Source organism: Selaginella moellendorffii, unplaced genomic scaffold (assembly GCF_000143415.4).
Source record: "Selaginella moellendorffii unplaced genomic scaffold, v1.0 SELMOscaffold_32, whole genome shotgun sequence".
Taxonomy (NCBI): domain Eukaryota; kingdom Viridiplantae; phylum Streptophyta; class Lycopodiopsida; order Selaginellales; family Selaginellaceae; genus Selaginella; species Selaginella moellendorffii.
In genome coordinates this window covers 799,725-813,399 of record NW_003314293.1, presented here as the reverse complement: position 1 = coordinate 813,399, position 13,675 = coordinate 799,725, and the positions used below count along the sequence as shown (strand labels likewise).

The 13,675-nt window shown below is 42.7% G+C and overlaps 1 protein-coding gene across 1 annotated transcript; it reads right to left on the bottom strand.

Annotated features, from left to right (window-relative positions):
* Window positions 1-10,713: 10,713 nt before the first annotated feature.
* LOC112348698 lies at window positions 10,714-13,657 on the bottom strand. The gene is made up of 3 exons (XM_024681720.1): window positions 13,405-13,657; window positions 11,121-13,110; window positions 10,714-11,069 (listed from the first exon to the last, which is right to left on the bottom strand). The coding sequence occupies exons 1-3, from the start codon at window positions 13,631-13,633 to the stop codon at window positions 10,868-10,870; spliced, it is 2,421 nt and encodes an 806-aa protein (XP_024537488.1). The 5' UTR covers window positions 13,634-13,657; the 3' UTR covers window positions 10,714-10,867.
* Window positions 13,658-13,675: the final 18 nt, after the last annotated feature.

Sequence of the window (13,675 nt, the reverse complement as noted above, 5' to 3'; positions counted from 1 at the left end):
TAAAATGTTAATCTCAAAAATGAGGCTTTATAATTATAGCTTACTTATAAATATAAGAGCTTCAAGAATTCTAGATTATCGTGTATACATATGCTCTATCATTGTCATGAATGTGATTTTGGGTATCGAAAGTTATCTGTCAGCAAGTCCTTTCGAATATTTTGCCACAATGGCAGGAAGTCAATATTGCTAGACTGTAGCGCACCTGAATTTGGAGCCGAACTCCAAGCCCATTGCTCTATGAAACAAGGGTCCGGTACAATCCCACGAGCACCAGCTCCCCGTATCCAGCACTTGCACGCAAAATGGTGTCAGACGGAGTCTGGCACGATTTTGGCATACCGGTGGCCTAACGCAAGAAGGAGGGTACTCCACCGACTAGAGCAGCGTGGAGCTTGGGCTTAGACCCAAGCCGGACGCAGAACAAGGAGCGACACAGCCCAGCAGGAGCCAAACTAATGTCTCAGGTGGTCGGACATGCATTCCAACCACTATCCCTACTATACATTTGGAACCCCCTATAGCCCCCCCCCCCCCCCCCCCCTTGAGGGACACACGCTTTGGGCTTTCACCCCAAGCCTCCCTTAGTGCCAGGAGTTAGTCTCTGGGACAAGTCCGAAACTTACTAAATATGGAATGTCCTTAGATTGCAAATTTGGACACGGGACGAACACCATTGGGTTCAGGCCGACCTCTACATTCCGTAGATATGCCAAATGAGCTAATCTAGACACTTTCCATAAATAGCATTTGGGACCGAAATGAGACCAACACAAAGGGAGTGATAGCGAGGGTGTTTGGCAGACACAGTAAGCTATCATCCGGTGATATTGAGGGACTAGTCTCAATACGTGAGGGTTCTTGCCAAGCCAGTGCAAGACAGAGCAAAAGAGAACTAAAAAGCCGGGCCAAGTATGCTTGGCCAAATAGACACTTAGGAATTCCGTCCTTATGCTCATCCGGCCAAATACAGATGCTAAGTCTAGTTTACTAACACTTGGACAAGAGGGGCCAATAAAGGGAACCAGCAGTACCGACCTCCTGCCTTCATAGCAGTAAGGAAAGAGTGCCCGTAAGGACTGGTCGACAAGTATCTTTCGATACCCAAAGTCACATTCGCGACACTCTCCCCCCCTTGGGGAAGATCGACGTCCTCGTCGATGCATACCCGAGTCTAGCAAACCGTCAAGGAAACAACTCCAAAAGTTAACAGAAAGCACACTATGTGGGAAACACACCAACTTAAATGAGTGATGGAACAACCTCTCCTCTACGTCCAAAGACGCTAAGACTCAAACACCCTCCGGCCGTCACCGACAAGGAAATGACTAACAGAGTTAACCACCCTTGCTGCTCCAAGTACCACTCGGCTTACAAAGGAATGATACATCCCTGCCCGCAGGGACATAGGGAGAAGGCCAGAGGCCCAACGTCCCCTGAGCAAGAAATCAACCCCATCGGGAAGATTTAGACAACTATTATAAACTGGCAGATTAAGTTGTTTACACGACCACGCCCCTTTATCAAAAGTGAGTCATCGAGAGAGAGGCGGGGACTTGTGATCAGTCTATAATAGTTATCCCCATGGTTATGGATTGGACCCATGCACCGAAGTGCCGAAGTCAGCCTGCCAAAACTGACCCAAGTACTGACGAACGAGAGAAATGACACTTTGATTTACAGAAATAGATATTACTTTATTAATTTGCAAGATTTATTACAAGATTTATAAAAGCTAAGCTTTATTACTATTCTCATACTCCGTGACAAGCTCACGAGCATGGCTAAGATTACTAAGAGGCTCCCAAGTTGATTCACAAGTTGGGTAACCTTTCCACTTAACTAGATACTCCGGGACCTGACGTTTGGCACGTTTAAGCCAGCGTGAATCCAAAATAGCTTCGACTTCATATTCAGGTTCACCATCCACAACATCTGGCAGTGGACGAATCTCCCGTTGACGTGCAACATCCATGGTGTAAGGAGCCAATAGATTGGCATGAAATACATTATGAACATTGGACATCTCCACAGGCAGATCCAACTGATAGGATACATCACCAATGCGTTTTAGCACCCGATAGGGTCCAACATATCTCGGCAAGAGCTTCCGAGACAAAGAACCCTTAATGTTCAAGTTTCGGTAAGATAGCCACACCTGATCTCCCACTTGATAGGATACATTCCGACGATGCTGATCCTTATCACGTCGATACCTATCCTGAGCTTTGCCCATCGCCTCGGTAGCTTTAGACCAACCTTGGCGGAGCTGCTCCGCATAAGTTTCAACGGCTGGGACCAACACTTCGGTCATTGGTTTCAGTACAATGATCTGTTGAGGAACCCCACGAGCATTCCTTTGCAGCATCTCCCATGGAGAACAGCCTATAGCGCTGTGAAATGTGTTGCATATTCATTCCAAACGTGCGAACCTAGGATCTTTGGTGTGCACTCCTCATAGTGCCTTTTTATACTTCAACCAAGGATTGTCAAAGTCACATACATTGATGCAAGTCTCAATATGGCAAGTTGCAAGTTGTGTATGCATGAAGACCAAGGTTAGAACTCTAAAGTATATGTAAAAGAAAACAAGCAAATGCTCAATCAATCATGTTTTGCCCTTCACTTGGCTTGGTCACTACTGTGAGCTTGCTTGTAAGTTCCTGGTGAAACCACTAGCCTAGAGAAATCAAGGATGAGTGCTCCTTTTTGACAAAAGATGGCAACATGTGGTATTAATCCAATATGCTAGTTTTGCAATCATCCAATTTTCTGTCACTGATACTCTTAATATTAATTGTGCATTACTACTCTTCATCAGTCTTCTTTAGATGAGAATTCTCCATAATCTGGCCTCTACTTTACTAGTATATCTCTTCAGTGGGGGGCTGATTGAGATAGTGCATGGCCTGTTGTGTAGGATATGCACATTAGTATATTCAATGTATATATAGAAGGATATTCTAGGGTTTGTAATGATGTAGTGACAGCACTTGAAGAGAGTTCACATTTTTGCATGCTAAACAGGGTTTAAGTGTCTTCTAAACATGCCTAACCTGTAAATCTAGAGAGAAAAGATGGAGATTTCCTTCTTTTTTTATGCTATAGAGGAGATTTCTTGATTTTGTCTTGTTTGGAATCATGCCACCAGTAGTAAGAAAGAAATTTCAGAGTGGTTCTACTTGCATTCTCTTCCTTAAGTTCAGGGCTTTCTTAAGAGTGTAGGCTCACTCAAATTGGAGTAAGGAGTGGGGAGATGTAATCATTTTTTTGTGTTGCAACTTCTTGTTCAACACCATTAAATTTAGGAGCCTAGATCTTAAGATCTATTAAATAATTTTAAGTGTGGTAAAGTGGATCTAGAGTGGCATATCAAACTTTCCTAAGATGTGTTTCTTGCTAGAATCAAAGATCATTTGTACTGCCAACTAATCATGTTTCTAAAGGTGAGGTTTTAGAGTTCTTGCCTCTTCCAAATTTTAGCTCTTCTTATAACTTTACCCTGCACCAATTATATGGATCAAGATACATCTCCATGCCCCTCTTCTTGCTTGATGAACTGGCCAGTAGAAATTCAAAGAATATATTCCTATTATAGGAAGGGCAATCATAATCATTGAGAACAAAAGAAATCATGTTATTATGTCCCATGAAAGTTAGAGATGGAAAAACACCAAGGATTGTTGTAACACCAATAAAATCATGTTGCACAACACTAAAAGGTCAATTTGAAAAGCATCCAACCATAGAAACAATGTTGTCAAGTGAAAACAACAATGCATCACTTGCAACCTCAAATGACACATTGTTTGATATACAACAATATGGCATGGCAGAAGAAGAGAATGTTATTGAGATTAAAAGTGAAGAATATATTTAATAGGTATAATTATAGATCTAGCAAAACGCTAATATAAATCTAGATCTAAATAGAATAAATATTTTTAAAAAATTCTTTATTATGAGTTTTTCCTGAATTATTATTGATATTTATGTCTAATATAGTACCAAGGGTCTAAATTGCAATTACTATACTTATTCCTATATCCTAGACACTCATATTTATAGAGATGACAAGCATTACAATTTTTTTATGGAGGGCAAAGCATTTCAAGTGTTTTGCTTAATATTTAGAATTGTGTTCTTATTTCTTATATGACAAAATAGTCGTAAAAAACATTTTAGGAAATATGCTAAAAATCAGAAACAAACATAAAGAAATTAATAAAGGAATTGATTAAAAAAATAGAAAAATAGTGATGTAAGAATAGGAACAATAAAAATATGAAAATAAAATTTATATGAAGATACAAAAAATTTCTAATAACTTTAAGCAATGAATGACAATACTTTTGAAATCTAAAAAAATCATTTCTAAATTAATGATCTGGTACTCTTAAAAAAATCTACAGACAATAAAATTGATCAACAAAAGGTTTCAATAATAAAGTAATAATCCTTGCTTAAGAATATTCATTAGATTCCCAAAATATCTAAATATAAAACAAAATAAATTTTGACTGATATTAATACTGTCCTGAGATTATTTTAATAGTATAAGACTAAATGAACAGAATGATTGTATTAATTCAAATGATTGAGAGTATTATCTGATTGATATAGAATATTTATAAATTAAAAAAAAATTATGAGTAAAAATTTAAATCTGTACTATTTTTAAATGGGGGATGATCTCTTTGGGCTTTCACCCAACAGCCTATATTAGTATTCTGACTCAGACTCGGACTCAGGCTCGGGCTTAGACTCAGACTTGGTCTCGGTCTTGGTTCCATCTCGGACTCCATCTCGAGTCCATTTTAGACTCCATCTTAGGTCCATCTTAAACTTCATCTCGGACTCCATCTTAAGTCCATCTTAGACTCCATCTCGGACTCTATCTCAAACTCCATCTTGTGTCCATCTTGGATTCCATCTCAGGTCCATCTCAGACTCTATCTCGGACTCCATCTCGGTTCCATCTCAGACTCCATCTTGGGTCTTTTTCGGACTCCATCTTGGACTCCATCTCGGGTCCATCTTAGACTCCATCTTTGGTCCATCTCAGACTCTATCTTAGACTCTATTTTGGATTCCATCTTAAGTTCATCTTGACACTTCCATGTATCATGTGTTATTCCTCTTATATCCCTTTTCTAGAGACTCACTTATTGCTTGCTTTGTGCTTGTTCCTTAAGCACTTTATTGACAGTTCCACTCTCGCTTTCAACTTTTTATGTTGGAGCTTTTAGTCTAAACATGTTATGCTCGTTTGACTTTTACTTTGCACGTGGCACCTTTTTGGCTCCACTTCTGGGGCTTTGGGATTTGTGTCTCACACTAGTCAATCTATAGAGGTTCAAATATAAAGGGAAAGGGCCCATGAACAAGAGTGCACCCCCTTTTTCAATCAGTTAAGGGTCTTAAGATACTTGGGGTTAAGCGTCCTTGGGTTTGAATAGTACTGAGCTAGATGACCTCTTGGGAAGTTCAAATTCAGCCGCTTATATTTGATATCAGAGAGGGGTTTTAGGTTCGACTCTGTTGGTTCAGAGAAGCATGGTGGATTGTAAGCAATAAAAAAAACGACTTGAGAGACGATCCATAGTGGTTCAAATATAGAGGAAAAGGGCCCATGAACAAAAGTGCACCTTCTTTTCCAATCGGTTAAGGGTCTTGGGATACTTGGGGTCTTGTTGCACCCGTAACAACTGCAATCCAAGCTCAAAATCACCCACATGCACAACTACATCAGCCTCATCTCTCGTGCACATGCATGTGCAAACATTGCCATAAAGAATAAAAACTAGCTCTGCCACATGACGCAAATGTAGATAGCAACATGTGGCAATAGGTTGAGCAATAAAAGATTAATTCAAACTTGTATCAACCAACATGAAAAGAATAATAAGACCTCTTGTTATAAAAACAAGTTTGGAAAGTAAACATTAGATGAATTGGTTCCGAGTGAACCCCTTGATGATACTCCCAAAAGAAAGATGGAGGGATCATTGACTTATTTGTGCAAAGTCCCTCTGTTACTACGTGACTCCTCATTTCCCAGATACATCTCAGTGTTCAGACCTTCCACTATAGCAGCACCAATATGACGTTGTTGACGCCAAGGTCTCCCTGCAGGAAATGGAGGCTGCCAATCTAGAAAACACCAACAACGCTGATAAGTGTGACTAATTTCATCACAAGCCCAATAGTGAGCATCACGGCCATGACCACGTCTTTGCCCTTGTCCTTGAACTCGAGCAGCATTAGCATCAACCTCCATTGAAACAAGACCATTTCCCATAGGAAGTGGAGTTGAAGGATGGAGTAAGTGCATGCATAAGTCTTCTAAAATCTTGACAAAATGCTAGCCATAACATTCCCAACTTGATCCACTCCAATATATTTGGCTCCACACGAAGCAAAAGGCTTTGGAAATGAAAGCTAAATTGCATCACCAACTCTAATGGCCCTTGACGAAGACAATGCAATTATTGGAAGGTATCATCACAATCGTCGGCATGTCCAAATGGGTGTGAGTGTAAGAAACCAAAGGGAACAACTTGAGAGATGATGGTCTTGGGATATTTGGGGTTAAACGTCCTTAGGTTTAAATGGTTAAAGGTTTTGGGATACTTGAGGTTAAGCATTCTTAGGTTTGAATAGTACTGGCCTGGATGACTTCCTGGGAGGCTTAAATTCAAGAGTTTATATTTGATATCATAGAGGGGTCTTGGGTCTAACTCTATTAGTTGGCTAGGGGAATCATACCACATGTTGATTGACAAGGTCCAATTTGCTCCCAGATGGGCTCGATTTGAGGGGTAAGGTGTCAAGACAGTATTGATTGACATCTTGTAGGTCTAGTTTGCTCTCAGCTAGGCTCGACTTGAGGGGTAAGGTGTCAAAACAGTAGGGCTCTCGGGAAAGGGCTCTTGGGAGAGTTGCGGCTCTCAACTTCCGTTCACAAGAGCATGAACTTGTAGGGAAGTGTAGTGGATTATAAGCAACTAAAGGGAATGATCCATAAGAGTTCAAATATAGAGGGGAAGGGCCCATGAACAAAAGTGTAATTCTTTTTCCAATCGATTAAAGGTTTTGGGATACCTGGGGTTAAGAGTCATCCATTTCTTTATCACACGTAAAAGAGTGGCGAGAAGCAACCTTATAGTACTGTAAAAGGTATGCAAGGAGCCCCATAAACAAAATTACCCATGAAAAACCTAACTTTAGCAATTTAAGGAAAAAAAGAAGCTCATTCTTCTTAGTTTCTTCTTTTTGAAGAAGTTATTCCCCAGCTTCTCATAAATCTGTCCAATCCCATTTATCCATCTTTAAACATCTAACAAAAACAAACGCAAGCAAACTTACTTTGATGGCTTTGGCTTGCTCAAGCATACAAAACTCTGGGGACGCTCTCTTGTTTTGTCACCACAAAGATGTGCTCAATCTTGTCTACTGAGGAGACATGAATCATCAACCATTGTCAGTCATGGAATCCACTACTTTGGGTGCTGTCAAGTTAAGACTGTAAAGACCTTTAGTCATTGGTGGTCCACTTAGTTGCGGACCCCTGTAAGTTGAATCTGTGGATCACGTCATGGTGGCACAGTAGAAGTCTTGTTGAAAACTTTCTCTTGGAGGCAGCATTCGAGGATGACTGTCATGAGTTCTGCGTCCTGGTAGAACAAAAAAAGGACAAAACCAGGTGAGCATTTGTAGTTTCTGAAATTCGTCTTCACTGCTCATGACGATTCTCGCTCGATCAGGCAGCTCTTTGACCACAAAACAAACGTAGCAAAACATTTCACATACTTTCATACATCATGATCAACATAATTCTCTTGTTTCATTACGACAAAACTATGCCAGGCGTGCTCAATCTCCGTCCACTCTGCCATCAGTGTCCAAGGGCTGGAGGAGACATCTAAGTGAAAACCATTTCTTCAGAACATCAAAAACAAAGAGAGAAAGTTGATTATATATTAAAAAAAATTTACATCAAATCACGTTGAGAGCAAATTATTATAAGAATGTTCTCTCATTTTGAGCTTACGTGAATAACTCTGTGCCATTGTTTCAACCGTTGAAACAATGATCGATTGATTGATAGCTCTTATATCCCAGCCATCAGGGGTATTCGTAAAGAGCATGGAGATGTACTCGGTGATATTCCCTTCGCCGCAAGCATAAAATGGATTTCCTGGCAGTCCAGCATCTTGTGCCGTAAACAAGGATGAGATGCTTGATGCTCGATCGGTTGAGGGACCCGATTCAGGAAAACTTCGTTTGCCAAAAAACAGTCCTCCTTGTGTGGTTGTAAAAAGCTCTCATCACAACTTGCAGTTCCCTGCTCAAAGCTAGCACCAGTATGTCCTCGCAAAGTCTCAGAGAGTCCAGTTCAGCAGAAGTGGCCGTTTCATCAGTAGTTCTCAATACACAGTTTACTGATATAAAACCACAAAGACTCACGTTGTTTCTGGCTCTGCTTTCGAGTCCTCTGAAGCTGTTGTCCATTTTTCCTCCTGTATGAAACAAGAGAAGTTTGGAAAACTAAAGACGCTTTACCAGTTTTATGGGATTCTTGTCACCGAAAGACTTCCCAGTAGTTCTCTGCAATCGTCTCCACTCGATGCTGCCTCTGCCTGAAAACTCGCCTGAGGCCTTTCTTGTCAAAGGCAATCCAAGAGCAATCTTCTCGGAGATATCCCTCTCGCAATCCCTCTCTTCGAAGATTTCCTCACAGATAAGAAACAAGAGACCTGCCCTTCCACGTCTGTCTCGTCACTCGGCATGGAGCCTTGAAACGCAGAGCTCAAGGCGCAAGCCTGAAGATGGATATATTTTTCGGCTTCGTACGTCCAGTCTCAATATCCTCACAAACCGGCTGCTTCTGATCATTGTCATCAGCCTGTTTGAAGTATCCCGCAACACTTCCCTGGCAGCCATGCTCGTGCATGCATTGGCAGACACGGTAATTGTCTATAGTTTTCTCTTTATTCTAATGTTAAGTTATTCTTGATTCTTCCTCCTCTATAAACGGCTTCAGAGGACTTGGAGTCAGAGCCAGAAACAATGTGAGTCTTTTTTGTTTTTATCAGTAAAATGTGCATTTGAAATCTTTTCTACTCTCCGCGACTTGGTGAGGACAGCAATGACAATCACGACAGTGATACCGGTGCTAGCTCCGAGAAGTAAACTGCCAGTTGTGAGGTTGCTTCAACCGCAGGACAGTCTTTTTTCAAACGAGGTTCCTCCTGAATCGGGTTTCTCGACCGATCGAGCATTAAGTATCTCATCTTTAACGTTTCATTATTTTTAAAAATAATTTCAGGCAGCGGAGCGCTCCATGCGTCGAGTTCTTCGAGCTCTTTGGAGCAGCAGACGGATAAACTCCGAGCTCTTCAACTTTTTAGGTGCTTTCTAACAAATTCATTGAGGCTTTGTTTTTCTTTTTCTAGGCATCAAATTGGGCATTTTGTCACAGTTTTTCAATGTCACGTACATTCGCAGCTTCTGGGGCGATTTTCTTCGTGCTATTAAACACGAGGTAAACAGAATAAACGTGCTGCAAGTTTTTTGTTCTAATGCAGACATATTATGCAGATCAAGGACATGCAGGACTTGGAGGTAGTTCACCACAAGTACTTGGCCAATGCAGTCCATCAGTAAGCACCGAAGAAAAGCAAGACGTTCATGCCTTCCTGTCCTTGTGTGTGTAGATGTTTCCTTTCTTTGGAGCACACAGGAGAGAAGTTATGCATGAATAACATAATGCAGTGCTTGCTCGACTTTCGCTCGTCACTCAAGAACATTAGGAGCTGGGAGGAAAACTGTATTCATTATCCCAACCATTTTACAAGTTCTAGAGCAAGATCGTCGTTTCGCGAGATCGTCTGCCAAATGCTACTTGAAATCCGAGACTTTTGGACGGCTCTAGATTACAATGGCTATTTTGCATCAACATGTTGAGGGACTATCACGCAGAAGAAATCCTCGATATGAATCGGAGCGTGATTTTGATTTATGCGTCCCATGGGATTTTCTTTGTAATTAGCTTCAAACAATCTGGCACAAAACCACAATTGAATACAATGATCTTTCAGAGTCTTGGTTTTCAAGGGTGGAGGAATCCAGCGTGGCCCATGGTACCGTGCCGTTTGCCACGACCATTCTAAATTCCCAGAATGGACTTTGATCAATTAGAACTTCACCAAAAACCTGCTAAAATAGAATCAAAACAAAAGGAAAGAGGATACCTGAGTGCAATCCAAGTAATGAGTTGCATGTTATTCATATTCCAAGCTCTTGATTCTGTAAGACTTCACATCCTTGGAATTCAGGGAGACTTGCGTGAGCTCAGTCCAGAATGCAACGACAATTTCCTTAATACGGTCATGTCCGATACTTCTTCCGAGCTGTGCCCTCCTCTGCCTTGCTCCTGCAAAGTGGCACCGGTTGATGTTGAGGATGCGAAGTCATTAACTCTGTTTTGCCCAACAAAGGCAGCTAAGTTAGCAAGTTTATCTCTTGATTGAACTCCTTTATTTTGTTGGCAAGCTTGATATGCGTGCTTGAGAGCAGATTTTGAAATCCTTTCCATGCTAAGACCTAGAAAGGAACAAGGAAACAAGAACTATCGAGTGTATTTAGGAGGAGGTCTTCTCAGCAAAAAAGGAACTAATTTTCTTCGCCAGTGATAGAATCCATTAGAAATTGCTCTAGATTTGGAAAAATCTTTATTAAATTTGCTCGGTTGGTTACTATAAATGTTTAACCACTTTGTGGTACAGCATTTAAAGACACTGCCCCTCCGAGGCTTAAGAGTTGCTCGTTAGTTCCGTCAGATTACCAGTTTACAGTTGCCAGTTTATACATCCAACTCCATTCCTTCCTCATCACCCCAGTAGTCTTCCGGTTCAGTAAAGGCTACATCGAAATCTCTTTTCCTCCTAGGCCTGTCCTTGAACGAGCTATGCAAGTCCAATGCCAGCGCTTTATCAACTGAACGTGCCAAGGACTCCGGCTCTCCAACTTTGAATCCCTTGTACACGTCCAGAAAGTCTACCAAACTGTCAAAACAAGTTAGCAACAATCACAGTACACAGATGAAGACCACTTACTCCTGAGAAAACAATTGTTTTGCGTTGCCAGCATGAATGATGATCTTGAGCTGGGGACCAACACCGCCTGCAGCAGGAATCACCTCAACAGCAGGAGGCATACGCTCCTTCTTGAAGACTGCTGGATACACTACCATCAACCTGATAATGCCATTCTTCCACCAGCGGTTACCAACCTCCTTCTTGAACTCTGCCCTCAGTCTTGCTGCCTTGCGAGACCTGAATATGAACTCGGGATTCGTGGTCGACACACCCTGCTCGAATTTCTTCTTGTCAAGAAAGTTCACGAGCCTGAACTGTGCAAAGAGGATCAGCTCCTTGTTGTCTTCCGTCTTCACTGGGATCACCAGATCTGGTCCTGCTAGAAATTCCGGGTTGAGAACCTTCGCTGTTCCCATCCCACCAGCGAGATAGCTCGTCATTCCGGTAGCGCACACCATTTGAAGGCTGTCTGCTGACCACAACCTCAGCTGCTGGCAGAAGATGTCTGGTAAAGCAGCTGCGCCCTCAAAGATAGGATGATTACTGAACTTGCCAGCCGAAAGAAACCTGCAAACAGCATCTGCTGCAGCAGCCTCGAGAGTGAATCCCGCCGATTGTGAATTGAGAAGATTCATTATATGAAGAAGGGAGTTGTCCTCACGGAAGTAATTCTGAAGTGCTTCCAGCACAAGTGGTTCCTCGACCGTTCCTTCCAACCCGAACTCTCCCACAGCAACAGCATCCAAGTAAGCTAGCCCATGGTGAATCAGCTCGACTTCAGCTTTCCTGGTGCAGTGGTACTTTCCAACATATTGGCTTGTCAGACATATCATCCGGCACACGCCAATCAGCTCCACGTTGTGAATCCGCGGCTGGACCTGGATGCGCTTCAAAACCCGGATATAAGATCCTTCCAAGTCCTCCTTCGTGAGCATCGATCGGACACTCTTAAGCGACTCATTGAGAGAGCGTTGCTTTTCCAGAAAATCCTCAAGAACCAGAGCCAGTGGTCTGTATCTCCCTACGAACCTCTGGAGCAACTCTTCATCAACAGTGTTGTCGACAGCGACAAAATTCTTCATGTACTTGTACATGTCGCCCATGTCTCGAAACTTGCCGAAGGAACAGAAAGCAGGACCACAGCGCATCTGTTTTGCAATTGGCGTTGAGGAACCCTCTGTTTCTTTTTGTACAGCCAACCCAGTAGCTGAAATTAACAACTTCGCAGTAACACGTGGGGAAGGCCTGCTAAGAGCCTTATATACTTGATGGAAGGAACTCCTCATCCCAGTTCCTCTGACAAAAGGCTTAAACTGATCTCTGTGCAACTCGAAGAGCGCCTGCGCTTCATCCAACACAACGACTACATCAGTAGCCATCCCTATAACCTGCTGCCACTGCTCATTGATCTCTTCCTGTAAGGTTTCCTGCCTTCTCATTACACCTAGAGGTTTCAACTTGACGAGCAAAGAACCCGTTAAATCCCTGCAAATATCCACCTGCACAAACTCACTTCCCAGAAGCTGGAGTAGCAACCATTCCCGTGCCGAGAACTTCACCTCAAGACAACGCTTTAGTAGAAATAACCGAGCCAAAACTGAAGCTCGTACTACCGACTGAGCTAGAGCAGCTCGAACGTCATATGCCACGCCTTCCAGAACCAAGCTGCGCAATAATCTCAAGTCCTCAAACCCAAAGTTACCCTGCGCGTCAGCTACGAAGTAAAGCCCAATTCTCGAACAGAGAAGCTCCAGCAACGTCCTTGTTTTCCCTGAACCCGATGTGCCCACCACAGAAACCACCGGACCTTTACTGTCTAGCATCTTGCCCAGATCACCAGACTGCGTCAGAAAGCTTGTTCCCAAGCCCGCTAAAAGTAGGCTGGGCTTCCCCTTCACTGTGGGCACAGCTCCAAGCTGCTTAATAGACTCCCGGGCCTCTTGGATAAAAGCATCTACGAGGGGGAGAGCCTCGATTAATACTTCACCAGCAGTCGGAACTTTTTGAGCTGCACAAGTCAACGCACAAGCTTACGGAAAAAAACACGACAGAAAAAAAAATGAACATGCATGGAGGCTTTGGATGGGGAAAATCAGAAACAAAGAACACAAACAAGGACTGCTCGAGTTTAAAATGAGCGATTGCAACGCTTTTGCCTGTATGCAAAATAACCGGACAATGCAACAAAAACAAAGCTCGACATTTGGGGCAGATCTGAAAAGCAGCTGATTGGGGCTTTTGCAGGGCAAGGCTAGGAATGTGCATCAAATTTCTCGCATAGCATGTATCGAAAAAGACTTACCATTAGATTTGAGCAGGATAAGCTCCTTCTTCCGCAGCAGCTCCTCCTTCTCCCGCAGCAGCTGCTCCTTCTTCCGCAGCCGCTCCTCCTCCGCCCGCAGTTGCCACTTCTCCTCCCACAGATGCCTTTGCTCTTCAGGATCTTTCTCGCTCTTCAGTTGCTCTCCTAGCTCTTCAATTTCAGTGCCCACAGCCCGGATGGAACGCTCAAGCTCCTGAAGCCCATCCATAGCCGCAAGAAACTCTTACGTTAGGGTTAGGGTGCGGGTCTA